This window comes from Sorex araneus, chromosome 1 (genome assembly GCF_027595985.1).
Source record: "Sorex araneus isolate mSorAra2 chromosome 1, mSorAra2.pri, whole genome shotgun sequence".
Taxonomy (NCBI): domain Eukaryota; kingdom Metazoa; phylum Chordata; class Mammalia; order Eulipotyphla; family Soricidae; genus Sorex; species Sorex araneus.
The window spans coordinates 415,933,288-415,961,191 of record NC_073302.1 but is presented as its reverse complement, the minus strand read 5'-3'; the positions used below and the strand labels follow the sequence as shown (position 1 = coordinate 415,961,191).

Sequence of the window (27,904 nt, the reverse complement as noted above, 5' to 3'; positions counted from 1 at the left end):
AAAATGCAAGATTTCATCTTTTCTTTTAACTGAATAATTTTTCTATTTTTTATTTATGCCACAATTTCTTTATCCTTGAGTGTGGTTTGTAAACTCTCTTTTAAATATTCTCTTTTCAAGCTCACCTTAGCCACAGCTCTTTGTCCTGTCAGGTTCTTCTGAACTGACAGATGTCCTAAAATCAAAAGCAACGTTGAGTGCTGGATTTATGTAATAAACTTACTTTAGGATTTTTACATCTGGATATCATCATATTAGTTTTTTTTATTTTAAAAGAAACTATTTTTCACGCTGATTAACTTATTTTTAATGCTATAAATAATAACATCTAATAGCCTTGTTCTCCCTCTTGGAACCTGACAAGCTACCAAAAGTCTATTGCCCGCATGGGAGAGCCTTGCAAGCTCCCCATGGCGTATTCATATCCCAAATACAATAAAAGATACATACATACCTCTCGGAGAGCCCAGCAAGCTACCAAGAGTATCCCACCCACACGGCAAAGCCTGGCAAGCTACCTGTGGCATATTCGATATGCCAAAAACAGTAACAATAGGTCTCATTCCCCTCATCTTGAAAGAGCCTTCAATCCTTGGGAAAGACGAGTAAGGAGAGGCTGCTAAAATCTCAGGGCTGAGTGTAACTGAGACATGACTGGTGCCTGCTTGAGTAAATCGACGAACAGCGGGATGACAGTGATACAGTGATACAATCTAATGGTGCTCAGGGATCACCACAACAGTCACTCTGGGACCACAGGGGCAATTCCAGGTAGTTCCCAGGGGGCCTTGTGGTGCTAGGGCCTGGCATCTGCAAGCCATATCCTTTATCACTTCAAAGACATCCCAGTCCTCCCTGGCTAGCTATTTTAAACGCCTTTACAATTTGGTTCAAATTGATGTAGCCTGCTATTAGAAGTAGAAGAAAGCATCTTGTTTATTTTTAAATTATTTTTAATTTGTATCTTTTGTTAGCTTTTTATGTGTGTGTTTGTGTGGTGCCTGGCAGCACACCTGGGACCTCACTTTTGCACAGCACTGACTCTTTCCATCTTTGTATTTACATCTTTACATCTTTGTATTCTTTTTTTAAAAAAAAAAGTGCAGACTTTTTTTTAAAAAAAAACTTGCTGAAAATGGCACTGACTGTGTTTGTTGAAAATAGTACAAACTGTGTTTGATGGTCATCTATATTATTACATAGATAATTGCTTATTTTCTTTTTTTTTTCTTTTCTTTTTTTTTTCTTATTTAAAATAAGTTTTTCTTCCTATGGAAAAAGTAGTGAAAATACGACATTTTCATTGGAAGCCATTTAACACTATCACATCTTACATTTCTCTTGGATCATTACTTACAAGTGTTATTTAGCACGGTGGGGCTGGAGTGATAGCACAGCGGGTAGGGTGTTTGCCTTGCACTCGGCCGACCCAGGTTCAAATCCCAGCATCCCATATGGTCCCCTGAGCACCGCTAGGGGTGATTCCTGAGTGCATGAGCCAGGAGTGACCCCTGTGCATTGCTGGGTGTGACCCAAAAAGCAAAAAAAAAAAAAAAAAAAGTGTTATTTAGCACAGTGTACTATATGTGACAAGTATGGGAATTGAATGCTGATTTGTTTTGTCCTTATTTTTTGGGGCGTTAGAATTTTTGGTTTGACTTTAAATGAAATAACATATTTTAGCGAAACATATTTTCTGCATCCCAGGAACTAAGTTAATTGTACTTAAATATGATAGTTGCCATAATTTCTATGTTGAAATGTTCATTGATATATAATTTTTATAGAACATGGAATTAACACTTAAATATTTAAGCCTTTGAATGTAGCAGACATCTGATAAGGGAGTTTACAGTAGTTTAATTCAAACAGAGTACACTGTTAAATGTATACATAATTTTCATCTTGTTTTTCCAACACAACTAATTTATAATTACCTTTTATAATTGTTACAAAAAACAGTGTGCTAAAATAACTTATATCTTTAGAATTTTTTCTGCCTTTTCTTTCCCCAAATTATTGTAAGCAGTTGAATACTTTGACTTTAAAAAATGCCCAGAATCTAAGGGAAGTGTGTGAACAGAAAAATTTCATTTCAATTCAGCTTCATCATATTTAGTCCTGAAAACAAGATGGCTTACAGTTAAATTAATTTGGCTGTTGTGGCATAGTACAGATTTATCGCACCTTATTTTCTTTTTAGATCGAGATGCGGTAACATATGACTATAAACGATTAAAAGTTTAGATTACTGGGCCCAGGATAAAATATGAAATCTTATTACTTTTTCCTTAAATTTATAGTTGATATTTTTATTATTTGAGTAGAAAGCCTTTAACATATATAATTAACATTTGTATTTATATATATTGTTTTGCCTCATGTTACTGAACATTTTCTTATATTAAAAGTATGTTTTCTTTATATTTAGAGAGCAACTTTTTCAGGCATAGGAATTTGCTATATTCAGATTTCTCAGTCATGAGATAAGGGTTTTGTAAGGCGATATGGCATTTCAGTTTCAATAGATGTTTTATTGCCATCGATAAGACAGCACACATTAACTAATGTTCAAGGTTTTGACGTAATCTTTGTGTGATTGTTAACTTTTTGAATGTTACTACCTGTTTTAATAAACAGAGAAAGCTCTGAGAAAAATATTCTTTTCTTTCTCAGCATATAAATTTAGTTGTAAATGTCAGTGGGGCAGTTTGATAGATTAAAGTGTAATTTTGGATTACAATATTACCTTGTTTGCTTGTTTAAGTAGATGTGAGCTACATCTGCTTAGGAAACAGACTGGATTACAAAAACATTTTCAGGAAAAAAGTAGTAGCTTATTTAGGAAGCTTTACTGAAATTGTTGTTCTACAGGTTATTTTCTTTATTTCTTTTATTTAAATTTGTTTGTTTTGGGGCCATTCCCAGAAAGCTCAGGACTTATTTCTGGTTCTGTGTTCGCTTTTTCATTCCTGAAAAAAGATGCTAGTATTTAAAATACAGTATTTTGCTCCCATTCTGTAAATTTTCTTTTTCTTATTTCTTGTTTTATTCCTCTGTGGTGGGAAAACATATTCTATAGGAGATTTGAAGTCTGAAATTTTTGATACTTTGTGTGGTTCAGTCTATGCCCAGTTTTTGAAAGTGTTTCTGTACATTAGTAAAGAATCTAATTCGGACTGGAGTGATAGCACAGCAGGTAGGGTGTTTTGACTTGCACATGGCCAACCCGGGTTCGATTCCTCCGTCCCTCTCAGAGAGCCCAGCAAGCTACCAAGAGTATCTCGTCCTCATGGTAGTGCCTGGCAAGCTACCTGTAGCGTATTTGACGTGCCAAAAACAGTAACAACAAGCCTCACAATGGAGACGTTACTGGTGTCCACTCGAGCAAATCGATGAACAATGGGATGACAATGCTACTACAGTGCTAATTCAACCATTGTCTGTGTGTATCAGTCAACCCACATTTATAAATTTGGTTTTTGAAACCTTCTAATTCAGTGACTTTCAACCTTTTACTCCTGTGGATCATTGAAAGTAGAAGGAACGAGGTATGTATATGTACCACCACATATATTTGCCATCATGCTTTCCTTTTCGTTTTTCATGAAAAGACATACCATGTGTAGGTAGCAATAACTTTTTCATAAACTGACAGGAAATCTTCATGGACTGGCTGTTGAAAACCACTGTTCTAAATGCTGATTATTTTTTTCTTTTCTGCTTGTTTGTTCCCAGAATACTATGATTTTTATCTTGGACAGTACTTATTTATATGTTTTAAGATTAATATTTTCATTATTTTATCTTTTAATATAAAATTTTAATATTAAAAATTGCTATTTGTGTTCATTAATACTTTACTACTATATGTCCGCTTTCTTTTAGTGTTGTATATAGTATGTCTTTGTACATCCTTTGTCTATCCATTCTGTGTATTCTTTTTTTTTTTTTAATTTTATTGAATCACCATGTGGAGGGTTACATAGTTCTCAGGATTATGTCAGTTATACAATACTCAAACACCCTTCCCTTCACCAGTGCCCATCTTGCATCACCAACCCCCCCAATAAACCTGCCGCCCCCTCCCACCTCCCTAGTCCCCACTCTTGTAAGTGATAAGTTTCACTTCATTTACGCTTTATCTCGATTACATTCCATGTTTCAACACACAACTCACTACCGTTGTTGGGGTTTCCCCCCAAAAAGAAAGACAGTCTTATTGCCAAGGAGGCATTTGGTAGTTCTCCATTGCTAAGAATATAGAGATATTAAGTCCCGCTGTTTGTTACATAATTTTTCTTTTTCCCCCTTGCCCCGCGCCACCGAATTCACGCCTGTTTAGTAATCGCCACGCTGTCTAACAAAGGGAAAAAAAACCCGAAAAGGATGGTTATTTCCCGTCATCAGCAGGCGTGGGGCTCTGGCTTAGTTGATAGTCTAGTAGAGTGTCTGCAAGCAGTTTCTGGAACCAAAGGTCTTGCGCTGGTATCGGCTCCGGCTCGAGATTCCACCAGCGTCCCGCTGTTCCATGTACATGATTTTCCCCCTTATATCCCATTCTCACGCCACCAGGTCTGTTTGCTTAATGGACATCACACTATGGTTGACGCCACGCCGCGTTTCTTCCCGAGAAAGAAGAAAATTTCTTCTCAGCCGGCATGGGGATATAGCTTAGTTCAGTCTAGAGAGATGGCTACCACCTTGATTGCCTTCAATATTTCAGCAAAAGACTTGCTATTCTTGTTAGGATCTCCCACAAAAGTCCGACCCATTAAAAAGGAACCATTACATATTGCTGATGCTAAGATGACATTAGGTTTTGGGTTTCTGTATAAAGTCCAGGGAAAGTACAACCAGAAATAACATTACTATAAACTTTTACCCTTTTATGGTGCTCATAAGATGGAGAAACCTAGAGAGAGGCTCGGCGCCTCCATTTTGTGCTCAGAAAGCCGCGGACCCTGCGCTGTGCTCGGGAGGAAGGGGTTGAGAGAGAGAGGTTAAAAGAATTGGGGGATGCCCGGTTTCCACTGTCTCAGCCCGCCGTGGGTTCTCCGATCCCGTGCCGGAATTAGTTCAGTGGGCTGCTTGGAGTCCAAGGGCGCTTCCTTGGGCTCTTCCATCATGCTCGCTACGCAGCAGGGTCCAAAGGGCCATTCTGTGTATTCTTATTTAAAGCATCTAGTTCCTTTTTACTTGCTTGATTAACAATAGTTTCCATTTAATTGGAATATTTAGTTTATTTGCCTTTAGTGTACGTAATGTATCCATTTCTTTTATTTAATGTCCATTTTCTTTCAGGACTTCTTAGATCAACCTAAAAATTGTATTTTGCTATTCTGTGCTTTCCTGGTTATTCGTTGTTTTGATATTTTTTGAGTGATACTTTAAAGATTGTAACATATGTGGTATATTTATTTGGTGTATTATAAATTGGAAGTTTTACCAATAACTGGACAGTGGAAGGAATCAGGCTATTTTAATTTTGACCGTTCCACCTCTTTGTGCTATTGTTGCTTTGTATTTTAAATCTACAAAACCTTACCATAATCATTTTATTATTTATTGTTGCTGTCAATTTTTACTTAGTTTTACTCACATACTCATCTTTTGGTGTTCTTCATCCTGTTTTTTTCATGTTTCAGAGAACATTTTTTTCTTTGTATGCTAAATAAACATATACTAGTGTTAGTATATGTATTAGTATATATGTTATTAAAGACATGTACTACGGTTTATATAGTATATGTATTGTTGACTTTTGTTTGAGAATCACTTAATTTCAAAGTTACTTCAAGTCATTGAGTATAGAATTCAGGTTATAAGTTACTTCCTGTGATACTTCAAATATAGCTTTTTGTTATCTCCTGACTTACATTTTTCTATTGTATGCTGGCTACTAGTCTTACTGTTGATCCTTCAGAAGTATTTTATTTTATACTCAGTTTTTAAAAACATTTTTGGTTTTTCTTTTTCTTTTTGACAGCTTGGCTATTGTTTTCTTTGCTAGGTTTTTTCTTTGAATTAGCACAACCTGAGGTTCATAGAACTTCTTGAATCTAGTGTTTGATATATTTCTTGAGTCTGAAAAAGTTGCAGTCAGTTTGTAAAAATAACTGCTTTTACTTCATTCTCTCTTTTCTCTTAATTGGGATTTAAACTACTGTTCTTAAATCATAAATGTCTCTTAACACTTAATTTCCATCTTTTTTTTTGCCTTTGCAGGTTTCATCCTGATTATTTTCTGGTCTATCTTCATGGTTACTAATCTTTATCTGCTGTAGCTAATCCTCTGTTAAACCCATCTATTAACTTCTTTATATCAGTAATCCTGTTTTTCAGTTCTAGAATTTCTGCTTGCGTCTTTTATTTTTAAGTTCAGGTCTCCAAATTTCTCCTTCTACCTCTTTTTTTCTTGAATATTTAATAATGATGTAAATGTGTTTCTGCTAATACTTGTTGAAGTGGTTTTAGTGTCTCTCTTTTGGTCACTGGGTTTTCTCTCCTAAAATATCTGGTGATTTTTGATTGGGTGCAGGATTTTAGTTATTCACATTTGAATAGGTATGTTTATTTCCAGGAAATATATAAATTTTTTGTGAGTGATAGAATGGGGCAGATTGCTTTCCTATAATCAGGTATTAAGAAGGCTCAAGAGTAGGTTTCAAAATTAATCGGTTTCTCCATTATTCCATCAGTGTTCTTGAATCAAATTTAGGATTTTGTTTCTGAACTATTTTAGCGTCATGAATGTCAGTATTTGTCTCTTTAACTTTATAAGAATGCTGAAAGCCCTTTTTATCTGTGGTTGTAGTCTTTCTCCGTGTCCCTCACAAATTTTGTGCCTCTTAGAAAGCTTCAAATGCCTTCAAAGCAAAAGCGTAGCAGATGACTCTCTGCAGATCACTGTTTTCCCTTTTTTTCAGACTCTTCATCCTTTCTCGTAGCCCTGAATTTCTCAATTGGTAATCCTGAATTTCAGTTTTTGAGACTCTAGCCATGTAAGAAGGCCTCAGTATTGTTTTTTGCTTATGCTTCCCAGAAATTGGCGAATCAGTCAAGGGAAAAAGTGACAGACCACATGGGACTCAGTGCAACAAATGCTTTTCTCCCTAGAATTTTGGATTCACATATTTTAGCTGCCTTTATTTCTCTACATTGCCTTAAAATGTATCTATTTTATCAGTTTTGATAGCCTTTATAGTTACAAGATTGACGTAATGAAACTTGTTGGGCTAAAACTCATTTTACCATAGTACCAAGAATTGATAAATGCGTCATTATAAAGTTACCTGTTTCTACTTTTCCTAGTCTGCCCTCTAGTGGAAGTTTATGTTAGTGAAATTACTAGAAAGACAAAAATCTCATGGGGAGAAATTTATTACATATATAAAGGTGCTTGAACCTTATTATTCGTTTCTTTGTTTGAGGACTATAAGCAATGTGGGGCTACTCCCACCTCAGGGTTTGGTTCACTCTCATAGTGCTTGGGAATCCTGTGGTGCAGATTGAACCTGGATCCGGGGTATAAAGTATGCATTCCAGCCTTTACTGCCCTAGCCTAACCCATTTTTCTCTTTTTAATTTCCTTTTATATTTTTGGTTCTCAGGGATTATTCCTGGCTCTGTACCCAGGGCCAGGAATAATCACTTCTGGCAGGGTTAAGAGAACCATGAGGGTTTCTGGGGATCGAGCCTGACTTGACTGTGGGCAAGGCAGCGCTTTACCTACCTACTGTACTATCTCTCCAGCACCAAAACTGCTTTATTCTTAACTGCTCTGCTCCTGACACTAACATTTGTGAAGAAAATCGTTAATGAAGAAAAGAAAACTTTTAGTAGCACTGGCTTATTAAGGTGCAGTTCCTACTTAAAGCTTTTGACAGTATAGCAGTAAAGATTATACATTAGCACGTGTTTATAGCACAGTAAGAATAAAGACAATAGAACTAGTTTTTTAGAGGTTTATCTTTGGAATGAAAGTTTAAAGAATAAATAGAAATGAACAAACTGAAGCTGGCAAAGGAAAGTACTCAGTGTGGAGTAAAGGGTATATCTAGACAGAAGAGGATGAATGAACATTTACATCTAGGCCAGAGATTCTCAAATTTGACTTGCCACCACCTTTTCTGATAAGAAATCACACAATGTCCTCCTGGAAATGTACCACTGATAAGCAAATTGTAAGCACCTCAGCAGGGGAGAGATAACTGTGTAAACCATCCTGAAAATACAACAAACCCAGAGTCTCATATATATGAATTATCCATCCTATCCTTGTGTCTTACTTCATTTTTACAGGGGCTTCACAGGTGGCACTCAGGGACCAGGGGCCATTTTTCCAGCATTGTGGCCCACTGGTCAGCTGGTTGAGTGCTCAGACTAGCCATCTTTGTGGTGCTGAAGATAAAACTGGGCCTTAGAGCATCTCAGGCTTATGCTCCTGAGGCTTAGGATAATTCAAACCCATTTGAATTATCTTCCCTGCACCCATGTTATTATTGGACTTTTATTGTGATTCTGTAAACCAGTTCTTAGAATCTCTTGCTTTTTGGCCATATTGTGTTTCTTTTAAAAATTCCAGATGAAAAATTATGACCTTCAACCCGAATAGAAAATGGCCTGTTCTTGGGCTGAGTAGGTATGCTCCTGTATTAGAACCTCTAAACACGACAGTGAAAATTTGACAAGTCAGGTTAGATAAACATATATAGATGCCCTGCCTGGGAGTGCTCAGGGCTTGTCCCTGGTTCTGTTCTCTGAAACCACTCCTTGTGGTGCATGGGAGCCATATGTGGTGCCAGCGATTTGAGACAGAGTAAGTCGGAAGAAGCCACATGTAAGGCAAGTGCCTTACCTCCTACATTCTCTCTCTGGTCCTAGGCATAACTAGAAGAAATAAAAATTATTTATGAAAACTTTTGTTGAATACTGCATTATAACATAAATTTCAAGTGTGCATTATTGAAGATCAATATGCATAAACTTTATTAAGTTTACCACTGCAAGTCCAGTTTTCTAAAGAAAAATAGTTTGGGCAGGAAGAGATCAAATAGCACTTAACAAGTGTACATAATTTATATTTATCTAGAATTATGACTCCAACGTAGTTTATACTTGTAGGTTATTTTCAAAACAAGGATTATTTTAAAAATATGGCCAAGTTCTAGGCCACAAAGGATATGTATAACCACACTGTTGTGAATTTAAAATTTTATAGGTAGAGCCTACCCTGTGTTTAATTTGGCATTTCACACCTTAAGAATTTCTGGATAAAAGAAATGTTTTAAATAGAAGCGGAAAAACTTCAAATTGAATACCAATTAAAACCTTGATATGAAAACTTGTAGAATTCATACAAAGCAATACTCAGAAGGAAATTGAGTCTTAAATTTATTGGCAAGTCACAGCATTATATGAACAGCAGATTATTTATGTTATAAAATGTCCGCATACATATGTTTATGTAAAATTTGTTCTCTCTGCTGAGATCTGGAGAAATACCCAGTTTATATCAGTTTTCGTAGTGTTCTAAAGGGAGAGTATACATGTATGAGTTAAGTTTTAAAAATTGTTTTGTTAAAAATAAGAGTAATGATACCAACAGAATAGACTTTATATTAAAAATAAATCATAATAATTAAAACAGTATGGTATTAGTAGAGGACGATTACTGATCTCTAGAAGGAAAACAGAAAAGGAAATCTAGGATAGAATCCAAGAACATGTGAAATTGTTGTTTATGATTAATGTGGCATTTCAAACCATGAAAAGAAATGAATCATCATTTGGTGCTAGGGATTTGGGTAGCTAGTTAAAGGTATATGAAATACTGGGTTCCAACCTCACACAGAAATAAGTTTATAGATCTTGAAATATTTAGTGGTGCTTATGGGGCCTCCAACGCTGAATGGGGGTGTGCTCTGGGGACTGTGCATGCCATCCTGGGAGTCAAACTTGGGTCCCTGTGCATGCAAGGCACAGGCCCAGGTCACGGAGCTAGCTCCCCGGCCAACCTTTGAGACTTTTTCACTCTATTCAATTATATCTTATCATGAATTTAGGACAATGAAGTGATAATTGTAAATAATGCATATATACCATGAAAGCTTGAAAAGTTTTAAATAGAAGCAGACATTAGAGAGAAACAACTAGGTGCTCTATGTTGTTACATTTAATATATTTTCATAATTTTCTAATATCACTATCACTGCCCATCCTGTTGCTCATCTATTTGCTCAAGTGGGCACCAGTAATTTTCTAATATAAGCATATTAAAATATTGAGTGTTCGCAAGGGGATTTACTTAGTTATAAATAAAATACTTGGCTAGTCTGGGTGATGGCAAGGTTAATCTTCAACTAAATAAATATGTAATTATGTAGAAGAGACTTGCTGAGTTTTGATAAGTTTGTTTAGATCATTAATTCTATTGTAGTGAGATGCATTCAACTTCAGGATTGAAAAGAATGTTAATCTGAATTTTTAGAAATATGTGTAAATGAGATATTGTGCAAGTATTACTGAGTAATACATTGATGATATTTTTTAAGCTGAAAATATATCATGACATGAAAACACAGGATTCGGGCAGGCTTGTCAAATCTTTATAGATGTCATCGATCTATTTATGTAAGCCTATGGAATCCAAAAAGCTAAAATTTATGAAAAAAAAATCTTCATGCTCCAACTCTTTGGTCTGTTTGTCTTGCAACAATAGCAGCAGTAGCTACGCAACTTACCTAGATGTGAACTTAAACTGGTTAATGGTTTGGGCTTTATATTGCTGTTCCTATAGCACTTAAAATAATGGCACATGGCATGAATATGTGCTTAATAAATGTGTTTTCAGTGAGTGATGATAGCAAACACGTGCGAGACATTTCATGTTTATTAAATTACATGATTTTCATAACAACTTCTTGAAGTACATACTATTATGACCTCCAATTTATAGTTGAAGAAACTGAGTTTTCTCATGGTCATTGTTAGTAAATGTGAGTTTCAAAGAAAAAGCATGGTGGCATGCGGGACTTGAGCATTCAGTGGCCAAAAGCCGCCTCCCTAGGCTAGATGGTGGAGGACGAAGGACCCTGGGAACAGAGAAACTGGGCCTGCGCCCCAGGCTGGTTGGTAATTAGTTTATTTCTCTTTCCTCCCCGGCGTAATCCAATCTCTCCCCTGACAGCAAGATCATAGTCAGAATTTTGGTGGTTTTCCCAGTCATGATAGTTCCGTCATCTTAGTCTCCTCATGGACCTCAAAGTCCTCTACCTTATCACATTCTCTTCCTCGTCTCATTTGGTTTCATAGTCCTCTACTTCCATTCATCATCGTCATCTGCTCCTCCTTCTGTTGCTCAAAGTCCCAAAGTCTTCAAAGTCTCCGTTCTCATCCTCTAGTCAACTTTCTAGTCCTCACAGACCCTCTAGGCCTCAAAGTCCCAACGTCTCAGTTCTCATCCTCCCATTTTTTTCCCCTTACAGCATACTTATTATAGCAATCATGAAGGGTGGGGATAGAGAAAGGTGGGGTAGAACATTATCATAACAAACAGATATAAAGTCACTCACCCCTTCAGGAGATTAACTCAAAGACAGTCTCATCTGAGGGTTCAACACTCAAAATTACTAGGAGATCCTCTCCAGAGCAGGCTTCCGTCTCCAGGGTGTATTGCTTTCTCCTTTCCTCAGCTAGTAACCATTTAAACAATCATAGTAAATTTACTTCTTATGATATTTCTAGCAATGTCGTTTTGCATGAATACAGCAAAAGATCTATTAAGCTTAAAGGTTGGCTTTTCCTGGGGGACATTTTGCTATATATTCCAGACCACAGTCTTCAGGCCAGGTTATTTCCTAATCCCAGCACGATCCTTATTCAGTTACTTCTTTTTTGGGTCATGACAGAGTTTGTTCCAACACCGTGCTCTTAAGTTAATATACTTACGGTGCTTAGCTTGTCTCCTTTTGATGCCAGGGTAGCTTACAGCTTGCCCGTGGGACTCTACTTTTGGAGTGCTAGGAACTAAGGCAACTGAGGCTTAAGTCAAGTAAATATGGATGCCCTGGAGTAGATATTACTTGGAGTCATTTAACTCCCATGTTACAAAAGCATAGCATGAATTATGTCTATACAAAAAGGACATTGCTAAATAAAATATGCAGATGACATAAAGGAAAGAGAAAAGCAATGTAGGATTGTTAGTCCTTGATGGAGTTGAGTGTGCCTCAGGGGCACTGTTATGGGAGTAACTCAGTAAGCCTAAGCTCCATTTGGAAGGAGCAAGGACAACCCAGTGTTATCTAACAAGTAGATCTAAAATTTTGTTAGGCTTCTGATTCTGAAACTCTTACTTTTTTTTTTAATTGAATCACCATGAGAAACAGTTACAAAGTTGTTCACGATTGGATTTCAGTCATAGAATGTCGCAGTACTCATTCCTTTACTAGTGCGCCCTTCCCACCAACTCTTATTTTGAATCATCGTGCTGTTCTGTGAGAGGGGATGAGAAGAGAGGTCAAGACATCTGATTCAAAGTTAATGAAGAATTTGACCAGTAGACACAAATAATTTTGTATGATATGTTATATGTTTTCTGTTTGCTTCAGTTATAATAGGAAGTTCATTTTTGACCTGGTAGGAAATTCATTTTTGACATTGTAAAGATGATCTTTTTATCAAGCTACTATATAGGATATACTTAAGGTATAAAAGACAATGCCTTATGGTTATGGTATTTTAATAAAACATTCAAATAATAGCACACTGGAAACTAGAAGAAAAATATGTTAACCTTTTTTGTTCTGGGGTGTGAAGTGATCAGATTCCACATATATCTTGTATTAAAGAAATATTTTAGAGGGATGTTCTGTTCATAGGTAGTATATGTAACAGAAGCCAAGAACTTCCTTTATATCAAAACAGATTTCTAAGATTATTTATATTTTTGTTCTTTTATGAAAGTTTTGAGATATGAATCATATTTAAAACAGATACAGAAAGACTGGGCCCAGAATCCTTGAACTCCTTTTATTTATTCATTTATTTATTTGTTTGATTATGGAGGTCACACCATGTTGTGCTGGGGCTTACACTAGCTCTATGCTTAGAGATCACTCCAGTAGACCTTAGGGCCTCCACAAGGGGTCCCAGGGATCTACCCCGGTCATGTGTCAGCCACGTACATGGCAGGTGCCTTACCCACTATTCTACCCGCTTACCTAACCCCAGAACTCTCTTACAACAATTGTGATACTAAGTTCAGTGCAAAATATTTGAGTCTTAAACTCTTCCTCTTCTTCCTCCTCTCCCTCTTCCTCCACCTCCTTTCTCCCTCTACCATCCTCCCTCTCTCTCAGTCTTCCCTTTCTCTCCCTCCCTCCCCTGCAACAATCTTGTCTTTACTTTCCATTCTCACTCCTTCCCTTTTGGGATGTACCCAGAACTCAAGAATGCAAGATATGCTCATGACTATTGAGCCTCATGCAGGATATCTTCCTTGATTAAAGGAAACCTCCAAGTCAGTGAAATTCTTTGTTTTACAGTGGAATAACAATGAAATACATTAAGAGATAAGACAAAGTAATAAACATTTAATATGAGGAAATATTGTGACAGGGACCTTATTTTGTTATTCATCAATAAATTGCAAGTGTAAGCATTTTATGGATACTCGTATCTTACTGCATTGAATTATGTGAATTAATAAAACTTTACATTAGAAAGTGTAGTGATTTTTAAAAAAAACATTTCTTCACTAGAGGGTGCTGTTTAAGCAGTCAATACTTTTAAAAATGTCATCTCACATTACTTACTGAGATTGGGTTTTTGAATCACCTAATTTATTAAAACCTTTCATTTCTTTGCTTTTAAAATAATACAGTATTGTGTATGGCTAAATTTCTCGAGTTGAGTTACTATGCAGTAACATCAATGTTTACTTTCTTCCTCCAGGAGATTTATGACTCCAATTATGTATGCTGCACGGGACGGTCACCCTCAGGTGGTTGCGCTCCTTGTTGCTCATGGAGCAGAAGTCAATATTCAAGATGAGAATGGTTATACTGTGAGAATTGCTTGTATACTCCTTTTGTTCCTAAGACATTACCACGAATTACTGTTATCAGTAATCCACTCATTTCTAAGAAGTGAAAATCAAGATGAGCTAATACAAGTTTCCGCATTTATTTGACCTGCCCCCTTTTTCAAGGAAGAAATCACTCGCCATCTCCCTAGAAATCTACCCTCTTTAAGGGAACAAACAGGAAGTACCCGCCATTACCAAGGTCACTATCAGCTCCCCTGGACCATTCCGTGCCTGCTTTAGGAAACTCTGAATTAGAAAAGAAAAACAATAGCTGAAGTAGGAAAGGAAAAGAAAAAATAATGACACCTTTAGACCTTGCTTTTAGACTGAGAAACTGAAAAACACAAGAAAGCGCCTGTGTTCTAAAATCTAGTTGCCATCCCATTATTGAGTCATGTACATGGATGTGGGGTCTGCAAAAATTGGGGCAGCCCTAAAAAGTTCCTGGACATGCAGTAACCAAAGACTAGTTCAAAATCAAACACATAGTGAAGCTAAGGTGTTTCTGGCAGAGCTTGATTGTCATGTCAGGTGAGCAGAGGATGCCAGTGGAAGAAGTTTTAAGAAGCACTGCTCTAAAATACACATAGAATTCTTTGTTTATATTAAAAAAATGGTCCAATGATTGACTTATAAACCATCTCAGTCCATAACATCACTTCACTATTGTACATGTGCAAACATCACCTGGGTTTATAAAATAAACTGCGGACTGCACAAATGGCTCTGTACCAGGAGTAGCCTTCGGGCACTGTCACATGGGGCCCAATACAACCCGGGTCCTAGCTAGACTCTGCTTTTGCAGACACAGCTTTGGAAATAAGTTAACATTATATTGTTAAACAAGATTGCATCACTCCATTAGTGAACTGTGTTCATTTTTCAGGGGATAGGGTCCCACCCCAACTGTGCTCAGGGCTTATTCCTGGTGGAGCTTGGGGGACCTTGCAGGATAGGGGATTGAACCCAGGTCGGCTGCCACTCTTATTTCTCCAGCCCCCTCACCCTTTTTGTTTGCCATAAATACTATTGAAAAGGTTTTCTCTGTGTCTCTTCTACACTCCCTCTCTAAAGATCAACTTTCTCCTGCTCTTACAGGCTCTAACATGGGCTGCACGTCAGGGTCATAAAAACGTCGTTTTAAAGTTGCTTGAACTTGGAGCTAATAAAACACTGCAAACTAAAGATGGGAGGACAGCAAGTGAAATTGCAAAAAGAAATAAACATCTAGAGGTATCCTTCTGTGCCATGCTGCGTTATCATTTATATAAATTCGTTTTAGCATTCAAAACTAAAATAATAGTGTATTTGTCTAATACTATATATTTAAACACATATTTTTCTCCTGCCAGATGATACCAGATAGTACAAAAATTTTTGTAGGATATTTATTATATAAATTAATATATTAAATATTTGTTAGGATATTATTTTTAGCTAGTAAGTAGCTAAATAAGAAGGTATTTTGTGATGTAATTTAAAAATTACATAGCTGTATAATTATGTAAAGGATTATATCTTATTTTACCTTTAGAAAGAAAATTAAAATTATGCAGTTTTATTTTGCATTTTTTAATTATATTTTTGGGGATTTTTGGCATACTGGCGATGCTCAGGTATTAGTACTGGCTCTGCACTCAGGAGTCATTCCTGATGGTGCTTGGCAGACCACATGGGATGCTGGGAATCGAACCCGGGTTGGCTGCATGCAAGGCAAGTGCCATAGCCACTTGTACTATCTCTCTGGCCCCTATTTTTTATTTTTTCAACTATGCAATGTTAAACGTTTCAAATGGGTTCATATTTTAATAAGTGTATTTCATCAGTGTATTTAAAAAGTAGCAGAATTTGAGCATGTAACTAAGCATCATTTCAAATTTTAATTTATGTATATTAGGCAATTTGAATATTAGATTAAGCTGTATTATGCATTAGACAAGGTACATAATAAAGTGATAACTTATTAGCATATGATTTAGTTGTGAATTTTGTAATAGATATTTTCCATCTATTAAATTACTTCGCTGATATAAACTTATGGTATGAGCATTAAAACTTTTAACCAAAGTTCTGTAATTTCTAAGTATCAAATATAATTATAAAACTCTCATAGTTCAAAAGCTGCTAAAACTAAGTTTTATAATTTGAAAGCATATAACATTCCAAAGTCCAAACCTGTAGCAATTAGACCATGCTGCTTTGCATATAAAATAGCTAGCTTAATGTTTTGAGTAATTTGATAAACATATTGAAAATATTTTAACAGGGGCCGGAGCGATAGCAAAGCAGGTAGGGCGTTTGCCTTGCACGCGGCCGACCCGGGTTCGATCCCCAGCATCCCATATGGTCCCCCAAGCACTGCCAGGAGTAATTCCTGAGTGCAAAGCCAGGAGTAACCCCTGAGCATCGCTGGGTGTGACCCAAAAAGCAAAAAATATATATATATATATATATATGTATGTATATATATATATATTTTAACAAAAACTGTTTCAGAATTATTACAGAATAAGTACTAGTCACTAAAGTCATGTGAAACTTCAAAAAGAAATGTGGAGTTTCTTATAAGCAGAAAAATTTGAAAACTTTAGTTTACTGCATTATTAAATACATAGAGTAGTTGCCATTGAATTTATGCGTTCAACACATTTTACAGTATCAGAGATAACTGAGTTCTAAATTGTTTTTTGAACTGAGACGTGATTTTATATTTTTGCTGATTATATAACATAACCTAAATAGTGCAGGTTATGCTACATAATCATTTAAAAATCATTTTTAAGTAATTCCTTATCTCTAAGGTATAGTTAATATTTGTTTACATTTAATCATGCTTATTATTTCCTTTCCACTTTACAGTGTAATGGTACTACCTTTTTAATCTTTCTCAGTCACTATCTAAATGGAATTTTCATTGTATATTTTACTGAATATTATTATGACTATCTTTAATTTTTACTTTTTTGAGTGAGATATATTTTTCCAAATTATTATTTTAGATCATGAAAATAACTTGGTTTCATAAAAGTTGTTCTCAAAGTAGTGAGTTGTTCTTCAAGTAATGAGTTACAAAGTTCTGTCCCTCTCACCTAGCAAAAATTTTCTTTCTGGGTATAAAATCATATGGGTAATTTCTTTTTAAAATTTTTTAAATTTATTGTTTTTTTATTAATCACCGTGAGGGTACAGTTACAGATTTACATATTTTCGTGCTTGTCTTTCAGTCATACAATGCTCGAGTACCTATCCCTCCACCAGTGCCCATTCTCCTCCACTGATGACCCCAGTATCCCTCCCACCCCCCCATCTCATTCCCCCCACCCCACCCCTGTGGCAGGGCATTCCCTTTTGTTCTCTCTCTTCTTTTGGGTGTTGTGGTTTGCAGTAGAGGTATTGAGTGGCCATCGTGTTCAATCTATAGTTTTTCACGGGTCGGACTTTGGTGGGAAATCCTAACAAGAATAGTAAGTCTGTTGCTGAAATATTGAAGGCCACCAAAGTGGTAGCCATCTCTATAGACTGAACTAAGCCATATCCCCACGCCGGCTGAGAAGAAATATCCTTCTTTCTCGGGAAGAAACGCGGCGTGGCGTTAACCATAGTATGATGTCCATTAAGCTGACACGGACCTGGTGGCATGGGAATGGGATACAAGGGAATAAATTATTATGTACTTGGAACAGCGGGACGCTGGTGGAATCTCGAGCCGGGGCCGATACCAGCGTATTACCTTTGATTCCAGAAACTGCTTGCAGACATTCTACCAGGCTATCAACTAAGCCAGAGCCCCACGCCGGCTGATGACGGGAAATAACCATCTTTTTTTGGTTTGTTTTCCCTTTGTCAGGCAGCGTGGTGATTACTAAACAGGCGTGATCTCGGTGGCGCGGGACGAGGGGGGAAAAAAAATAGAAAAGTTATGTAACAAACAGTGGGACTTAATATCTCTACATTCTCAGCAATGGAGAGCTATCAAATGCTTCCTTGACAGTGGGACTGTCTTTTCTTTTTGGGGGAAACCCTAGCAACAATAGTGAGGAACATGGACTGTAACCAGGATAAAGCGTAAACAAAGTGAAACTTATCACTTACAAGGGCGGGGACTGGGGGGGCGGGAGGGGGCGGGAGGTTTAATGGGGTGGTTGGTGATGGAATATGGGCACGGGTGAAGGGAAGGGTGTTTGAGTATTGTATAACTGACATAATCCTGAGAACTATGTAACTCTCCACATGGTGATTCAATAAAATTAAAAAAAAAAATCTATAGTTTTTCAGCACACATCTCCCACCTGAGCAGGTCCTCCAACCACACTTACTTGGTGTTCCCTTCTCTGTCTTAGCTACCTTTTTTCCCAGCATGTGAGGCTAGCTTCCAAGCCATGAAGCATACCTCCTCGTACTTATTTCTACTATTCTTGGGTGTTAGTCTCCCATTCTGTTTTTTATATTCCACAGATGAGTGCAATCTTTCTATGTCTGTCTCTCTCTTTCTGACTCATTTCACTTAGCATGATACTTTCCATGTTGATCCACTTATATACTTATATGCAAAGTTCATGACTTCATCTTTTCTTTTTTTTTAATTTATTTTATTGACTCACCATGTGGAAAGTTACAAAGTTCTCAGGCTTATGTCTCAGTTATACAATGCTCAAACACTCGTCCTTTCACCAGTGCCCATTCCATCACCAAAAAAACCCTAGTATACCTCCCACCTCCCATCCCCCACCCCCACCCCCGCCTGCATAACTGATAAATTTCACTTCATTTTCTCTTACCTTGATTACATCCCATATTTCGACATAAAACTCACTATTGTTGTTGGAGTTTCAACACACAACTTGTTGTTGGAGTTTACCCCCTAAAAATACGGCCCTACTGACAAGGAAGCATTTGATAATTAGTTTTCCATTGATGAGAATGAAGAGATATAAGTCTCGTGGCGACTTATAGGATTTAGGATTTCTGTATTTTAGTAATTAAGCCCAGGGAGATTTATGTTGGAAATTGCATCATTTCCCTTCCTGGGGCAGCATGGGGCAAAGGCTTAGTTCACAGTCTGGAGACATGGCTGCAAGCACTTGCTGGGACCAGATGTACCAAGGTTTCTTTAACCAGTCATCTGTTCTCGGGTACTCCGGTTTTTTCCAAATTCTGGCTATTGTAAACAGTGCTGCGATGAACATACAAGTGCAGATGTCATTTCTACTATACTTTTTAGCCTTTCCGGGATATATTCCCAGAAGTGGTATTGCTGAGTCAAATCAGAGCTTAATTTCTAACTTCTTGAGAAGTGACCATATTGTTTTCCAAGAGGGCTGAACCAGTCAGCATTCCCATCAGCAGTGTAAGAGGGTCCTTTTCTCCCCACATGCACGCCAACACCGGTTGCTTTTATTCTTTGGGATATGTGCCAGTCTCTGGGGTGTGATGTGGTATCTCATAGTTGTTTTGATCTGCATCTCCCTGATGATTAGTGATGAAGAGCATTTTTAAAAAATTTTTTAAATTTTATTGAATCACAGTGAGATAGTTACAAGCTTTCATGTTTGGGTTACAATCTCACAGTGATCAAAAACCCATCCCTCTACCAGTGCACATTTCCCACTACCAAATATCCAGGGTATACCCCCCCTTTCCCACTCACCCCCTGCCTCTATGGCAGACAATATTCCCCATACTCTCTCTCTACTTTTGGGCATTATAGCCTGCAGCACAGACACTGAGAGGTCATTATGTTTGGCCCATTATCTACTTTCGGCATGCATCTCCCATCCCAACTGGTTCCTCCAGCCATCATTTTCTTAGTGATCCCTTCTCTATTCCATCTGCCTTCTCCCCTCCACTCATGAAGTAGCCTTCCAGCTATGGGGCAATCCCCCTGGCCCTTGTATCTACTGTCCTTGGGTGTCAGCCTCGTGTGATGATACCCTACACTCCACAAGTGAATGCAGTCCCTCTATGTCTGTCCCTCTCTTTCTGACTCACTTAGCATGAAACTCTTCATGTTTATCCATTTATAAGCAAATTTCATGATGAAGAGCATTTTTTCATGTGCCTTTTGGCCATTCATATTTCTTCTTTGAGAAAGTTTCTGTTCATTTCTTTGCCCCATTTTCTGATGTGGTTGGATGTTTTCTCATAGAGTTAAACCAGTACCTTATATACCCTTGATGTCAACCCCTTATCAGATGGGCTTGGGTGAATATCCTTTCCCATTCTGTAAATTGTCTTTGTAGTCTGGTCACTGTATCTTTTGAGGTGCAGAAGCTTCTTAGTTTAATATAGTCCCATTTGTTTATCTCTGCTTCCACTTGACTGCTCAGTTGCATGTCATCTTTGAAGATACCTGTATCTTCAGTATCGTGGAGGGTTTTGCCGACCTTGTCTTCAATGTACCTTATGGATTGTGGTGTGATGTTGAGGTCTTTAATCCATTTTGATCTGACTTGTGCATGGTGTTAGGTCGAGGTCTAAGCCCATTCTTTTGCATGTGGTTGTCCAGTTGTACCAGCACCATTTGTTAAAGAGGCTTTCCTTACTCCACTTCACATTTCTTCCTCTCTTATCAAAGATTAGATGATCATACATTTGGGGTTGTGTGTAGGGATATTCCACCCTGTTCCCTTGGTCTGTGGCTTTGCCGTTGTTCTAGTACCATACTGTTTTAATTGTTACCGCTTTGTAGTAGAGTTTAAGGTTGGGGAGTGTGATGCCTTCCATCATTTTTTCCCCAAGAATTGCTTTAGCCATTTGTGGGTGTTTGTTGTTCCAACATATGGTTAATTTCTATTATCTTTAAGTGATAACATATTGTGATGTTAAGTATCTTTGGCTTGTTTACTTTTTCAGATCTTCAGCTTTCTTTCTTTGACTTTAAATCCTTTGGAAGGAAAACTCCAGCAGCTAACTAAAGAAGAGACAATTTGCAAACTATTGACAACAGAACCTGATAAAGAAAAAGATCACATATTTAGGTAATGTGTTTTAGTTTAACAAAACACATTTATGTGAATAAAAATTGTGCATTTTAATTTATTATAGTAAATGTGATAACTTTTAAATTGTGTGGTATTTTAGGCATCTCTATCACTTAGAAATATCTGGATTTAATGGTACTTTGTTTTCCAGAATTTAAGAAAAATTTTATTTGTGCATACGAACATTGATGTGGGTAATTTTTTAGCTTAATAGTAAAAATTAAACTTTAAAATTTATTCTTAAAAAGGCTCTAAGATTAAATATTTATTAAATTTTTATTAAAGCTGTAGTACAGTTTGCTTTCCAGTTTTTCATGTCATATTTCTGATTTTATAATCTGAAGTAAAAAATGTATTTCATCCTGGAAATAGTTGTTCAGGCACAGAATCATTTTCTTCTTACCCAAATTTAAAATAATTGCATTTCACTGTTTAGAATTTAAAGATATTTTCATCTATAGATATTTCATAAATACTATATATTGGTAAAGACTTTCATTTTAGGAGAAACGAGCTAATTTTACTATCAGCATTTTCTTTATGTGTTTAAGAAGCCTTTATCACTCCTTTGGTAAAGTATGCAAATTTGCAAATGCATTCTTCTTGGATTCATTCTTACTGCCATCTCATTTTGCATTGTAAATATATTTTATTGCTTGTGAATTTATAGTGTGTTATGACATTGACATTGCTATAAATATGTGTAGTTCATATACAGCATTTGGAGATCTGGAAATATTTTTACATGGTCTTGGACTTGAACATATGACAGATTTATTAAAGGTAAGATTTTGTACAAACTACAATGAGTTTTGTTTGTTGATTAATATAGCATTAAGCATTCATGAGCAAGCTTATAAAAGAGTACTGATTACATTTTTAATTTCTAGTATATCTCATTTTGAAAATATAATAAGCATTTAAAAGTTGCTTTTGTAGAATGCACATAAATTGGAATATGGTTGGGTGAAATAGGTTTTTCCTACTGCCTGAGCTTTAAAGAATAACTCGTCTAAGTTAAGAATAACCAGTCTTCAGTTGGATTTGGTGTTGCCCATCTTCCTGCTTCATTATAAGCTATTCAACTCTCTGTGGGCTGCGCAAACCCAGCATTTTGGTGTTGCTTACACTCAGAAGTGCGGGTACCACCAAAGCCACTCCCCTGGTACTTGTCACACAACCACCCATGATGTTCTAGAGAAACCAGGCTGTGCCAGGGATTGAATTTAGGGCCTCTGTATGCCGGATGTGACTCTAGCCATTAGAGCTGTCTCCTAAGCTCCCCTCTTTTTTTATAAGGACAGTGAGTCCTAGTGTAGAGTTGTCATAAACATAGAATTGTCATAAACATTAACTTACATCATATACTGTTATACATGCTATTATATAATAGCACTTTAGACATGTAATAAAGAATTTGAGTTAATGACTATCAGCCATTTACCTGATACTGAAACAGTAAAGAGTTATACATCAGGGTAAATTAAGATAGGCTGTCCCTGGGAATATTAGCATTCTGTTTAGGTATTCCAGAGTAGTGATTTATTGTACATTATTGAAATTTCTTCCAATTTGTGAAAATTATTTTTTTCTTAAATCAGTTGGAAACTTGAAATATTCATATAACCTATTAACACTTATAGTGCTGCTTTTTATATGTGTTAATAATTTTCTTTTAAGGGCTGGAGCAGTAAGACAGTGGGTAGGGTGTTTGTCTTGCACGTGGCCAACCTGAGTTCGATCCCCAGCATCCTATATGGTTCCCCAAACACCACCGGAAGTAATTCCTGAGTGCAGAGTCAGGAGTAACCCCTGAGCATCATTGGGTGTGACCCAAAAGGCCAAAAAGTTTCTTTTAGTCTAAACTAATACATACTGTATATAGTGTAGTATACTTTACTCTCTACCCGGTACTATAATTCTACTCTTGTGATTCCTTCCCCCTCTAGAAAGTTGAATATAAGTGGTAGCATATAACTAACTTAATACTTTTATCTACTTCCCCTTCTAATGCATTATTTATATTAAATGATGATTTTCTCCCCTTTTCTACAGGAGAGGGATATAACTTTAAGACATCTTTTAACCATGAGGAAAGATGAGTTTACAAAGGTTTGTATCAATATTTTAAAATTCAGGCATTGGGGCTGGAGCAATAGTACTGACAGTAGGGCATTTGCCATGCATGTGGCTGACCCGAGTTCAATTCCCAGCATTCTATATGGTTCCCTGAGCACCGCCAGGAGTAATTCCTGATTGCAAAGCCAGGAGTAACCCCTGTGCATCAACGGGTGAGACCCAAAAAGTAATAAATAAATAAATAAATAAATAAATAAATAAATAAATAAATAAATAAATAAATAAATGACTCAGGCATTATATTTTATCTATATAAAACTATGGATTCTTTCATCTTTATTTTTTCTCCTTTAAAATTCCTGGGCTGCCCACGAATAACTAAAGCAATTCTTGGGAAAAAGAAAATGGGAGGAATCAACCTCCCCAACTTCCAACTCTACTACAAAGTGGTAGTCATTAAAACACCTTGGTACTGGAACAAAGGCAGAGCAGCAGACCAATGGAACAGGGTTGAACACTCTGACACATCCCCCCAAATATATGACCATCTAATCTTTGATAAGGGAGCAAGAAATGTGAAGTGGAGCAAGGAAAGCATGTTTAACAAATTGTGCTGGCAAAACTGGACAGCTACATGCAAAAAATTGGGCTTAGACCTCCACCTATCATCATGTACAAAAGTCAGATCAAAATGGATTAAAGACCTCAACATCAGACCAGAATCCCTAAGATACATTGAAGACAAGTCGGCAAAACCCTCCACGACATTGAAGCCAAAGGTATCTTCAAAGCTGACAGGCCACTGGCCAAGCAAGTGAAAACAGAGATAAATAAATGGGACTATCTCAAACTAAGAAGCTCTGCACCTCAAGAGAAACAGTGACCAAAGTACAAAGACAATCTACAGAATGGGAAAGGATATTTATGCAGTACCCATCTGATAAAGGGTTGCTAACAAGGATATACAATGCACTAGTTGAACTCCACAAGAAGAAAACTGCCAACCCGATCAAAAAATGGGGTGATGAAATGAACAGAAACTTTCCCAAAGAAGAAATCCGAATGGCTCAGAGGCACATGAGAAAATGTTCCACATCACTAATCATCAGGGAAATGCAGATCAAAACAACCATGAGATATCATCTCACACCACAGAGACTGGCCCACATCCCAAAAAACAAAACCAACCAGTGTTGGCGTAGATACAGGGAGAAAGGGACTCTTCTTCACTGCTGGTGGGAATGCCGACTGGTTCAGCCCTTTTGGAAAACAATATGGACGATTCTCAAAAAATTAGAAACTGGGCTTTCATTTGACCCAGCAATACCACTCCTGGGAATATATCCCGGAGAGGCAAAAAGGTATAGTAGAGATGGCATCTGTATTTCCATGTTCATTGCAGCACTGTTTACAATAGCCAGAATCTGGAAAAAACCGGAGTGCCCCAAACAGATGACTGGTGAAAGAAACTCTGGTACATCTACACAGTGGAATACTATGTAGCTGTCAGAAAACATGAAGTCATGAAATTTGCATATAAATGGATCAACATGGAAAGTATCATGTTGAGTGAAATGAGTCAGAAAGAAAGAGACAGACATAGAAAGATTGCACTCATATGTGGAATATAATGTAACTGAGAAGTACAAGTTCGCAATGATGCAACTTCTGGCAGATATCTCTCTGGACTTAGTTACTAAAATACTAAAATACAGAAACCCAAAACTGTGAGGCCGCTAAGTGTGGTCACTCGACCTCATACCTCTTCATCCTCAGCAATGGAAAACAAATTCTCTAATGCTTCCTTTTAAGCAGGTCCGACTTTAGGGGAGAGACTCTCCAAACAATAATAGTGAGTTTTGTTGAAATATTGAATGCAATCAAAGTGAAAGTAAAGTGAAATTTATTAGTTACACAGGTGGAGGGGGGGCGCTAGGGGCGTGGGGTGGACTAGGGGTGTGGGGGGGCGGGGTAGAGCTATACTGTGATTCTTGGTGGTGGAATATGTGCACTGGTGACGGGATGGGTGTTCGAGCATTATATAACTGAGACTTAAACCTGAAAACTTTGTAACTTTCCACATGGTGACTCAATAAAAAAATTTAAAAAAAAAATAAAAAAATAAAATACTAAAAAAAAAAAAAAGTCCTGGGCTGGAGCAATAGCACAGCTGGTAGGGCAGTTGCCTTGTATGCGGCCGACCCAGTTTCGATTCCTCCGCCCCTCTCGGAGAGCCCAGCAAGCTATCGAGAGTATCTCACTGGCACAGCAGAGCCTGGCAAGCTACGTGGGCGTTTTCCATATGCCAAAAAGAGTAACAAGAAGTCTTACAATGGAGATGTTACTGGTGCCCACTCGAGCAAATTGGTGAGCAACGGGATGACAGTGACAGTAAAAATCCTAATGCTCCAAACTTCAAGTAATATTTTATTAAATCTTTGGATAGAACCATTACAAAATTTTTAATTAGATATGATTATGGAGATATAATACCTAAATTTCCTATGATATTCTTACAGTGTTTCAGTAGCATTTAAGGATAGGAATTATTTTATTAATATGCTATGATAAATACTTAAAAATAATAATTTTCCTGCATGAACTTGTTGGGAACTTGATTTTGATTTTTGAGTTGTTTATTTTGGGTTTTTGGACCACACCTAGAGGTGCTCCATAAACCATATGCCAAGCTGTGATCAAACCCAGGTAGGTCTGCTACTTGCAAGGCAAGCTTTGCCTGCTACACTATCTATTCAGCCCCAGAAATGTGAAATCTAGGGTGTTACAGAAAAGCAAAATGAAGATATTATTTAGTTAAATCAAGGCTAGAAATTCAGCTAATATTAAAGGTAGAATACAAAAAAAAAGAAGAAGACTTCATTTTCTTTCTTTCTTTCTTTCTATTTTTTCAATGTGGTGCCAGAATTGAACCCAGGCTGTGTACAAGACAGATGCCTTACAATACAATCTCTCCAGCTTAGAAGATTTAATTTTAGCTTGTCTATGATAATACTATTTTGAAGAAAACGTTGTTTTTAATGTTTTGATGGGGGAAAATTTATCTTATGAACTACTAATTTTTGTTTATGGATTTTATATTGTAGTTCAATAATTGTATAGTACAATAATTGACTGTAGTCAGTACATATAAATTTTGAACCACACCTACCTGTGCTCAGGACTACTACTGACTCTGCGCTCAGGCATCACTCCTAATGGTGTTCAGGAGAATATATATAATACTGGGGATCAAATCTGGGTCAGCCGCATGCAAGGCAAATTCATTACCACTGAATGCTATCTCTTACTTAAATACCAAAATATTTTAATGATTAATTGCAAGCAAGCCATATGTTTATCATGCGTATTTTTTGCATTATGTATGTATTTTTAAAAAGTGAGTCAAGTAGAAAACTTTTCTTTTAAATAGTAAGTAATTCAAATGCAGCTATATTGGTTCACCTTAAAATTATTTTTGCTTAGAATGGAATTACTAGTAGAGATCAACAGAAAATTATGGCTGCTCTTAAAGAACTAGAAGTAGAAGATATAAAGTTTGGAGAATTACCCGAAGTGGCGAAGTTAGAAATCAGGTAAAGTTAACTCCTTGCTTTACATTAATATTGTTTAGAACTGTTTTTTTAGTTTAGTTTTGATAATGTCTAAATCATTTTTCTTGATACTATCATTTTTCCTAAGGAAATGGTTAGATCATTTTGCACTTTATTGTGTTCTGTAATAGGAAAACTTTATAAATTCAGTTTTTATATTCCATTAACTAAGAATCAAAGCAATGATACGTCTTCATGTTAATTCACATAGAACATTTTTAAATGTTCCATTGTATTTTGAAAAATGTAGTAAATAAAATAACTCTTCCTTTTCATACTGAAGTTCTTATTCAGTGTCAAACTAAAAATACAGTGTAGTAATGTTTTTGTATAGAACAGTAAGAAAGTTTGTCTTATGTAGTTCAGTTCTTTTCCAGCCTTATTGTATAAGTTGTTTTCAGTATATAGAGATTGTTTTCAGTACTATAAACTGTAAAGCACTTACTACTAGTATAAAATATTACCAAAGTGCTTTAATAATATATTGGTATCAATAGATCAATAATATAGTATGTATTTGAGATCGTGATGGTATTGTTTACAATATCTTAATATTGTTTAATTTTAAACTTTTTATTTGAAATTCTTTTGAATTAACAGAGAACATTGAAAGAGATATACAAGTAGTTCCAATGTCTGCATAGCCTCACCTTCTTTTAATATCTTCTATATTGTATCAAAATCAGAAAATTGATACTAGTTCAGTCCACATAGCTGATTCTTATTTTATCAGTTATACATGTACCCACTTGTTTATGTGTATAACTATGCAGTTATATCACATGTAAAGTTGCATGTAATCACTATCATAATCTATATGTAGCATAGTTTTACTTACAAGGTTCCTCTAAAATTCCTTTATAACTGTGCCTCCAAACTCTCAGTCAATTATTTTTCATGATGATATTTTAAGATTGCTATATAAAAGGAATCATACAGTTTGTGCATTTTGAGGTTTGCTGTTGTGAGGTGTTTTGTTTTTTGAACCAACCTAATTTCTTTGAGATTCATTCAAGTTATTTCATATATCAATCATTTTTATTATTTCTAGTTATAAATCTGTGCTATGGATATGTAATTTGTTTAGCTTTTTACCAGTTGGAGGAGTTTGAATAGATTTTGGTTTGGGTCTATTACAAATA

At 36.4% G+C, this 27,904-nt stretch overlaps 1 protein-coding gene across 2 annotated transcripts in view; it reads left to right on the top strand.

Annotated features, from left to right (window-relative positions):
- The window catches only part of ASZ1 (ankyrin repeat, SAM and basic leucine zipper domain containing 1), a 52,285-nt gene that overhangs the window by 10,792 nt on the left and 13,589 nt on the right, over nt 1–27,904 (top strand). The window contains exons 5-10 of one of the 2 annotated variants that reach the window (XM_004602068.2): nt 13,960–14,071; nt 15,191–15,325; nt 20,945–21,069; nt 21,780–21,855; nt 23,128–23,184; nt 26,635–26,744. In XM_004602068.2, coding sequence (XP_004602125.1) covers nt 13,960–14,071; nt 15,191–15,325; nt 20,945–21,069; nt 21,780–21,855; nt 23,128–23,184; nt 26,635–26,744 — 615 coding nt within the window. The remainder of the gene's footprint in view (nt 1–13,959; nt 14,072–15,190; nt 15,326–20,944; nt 21,070–21,779; nt 21,856–23,127; nt 23,185–26,634; nt 26,745–27,904) is intronic. The other variant, XM_055144749.1, reaches the window with a different exon arrangement.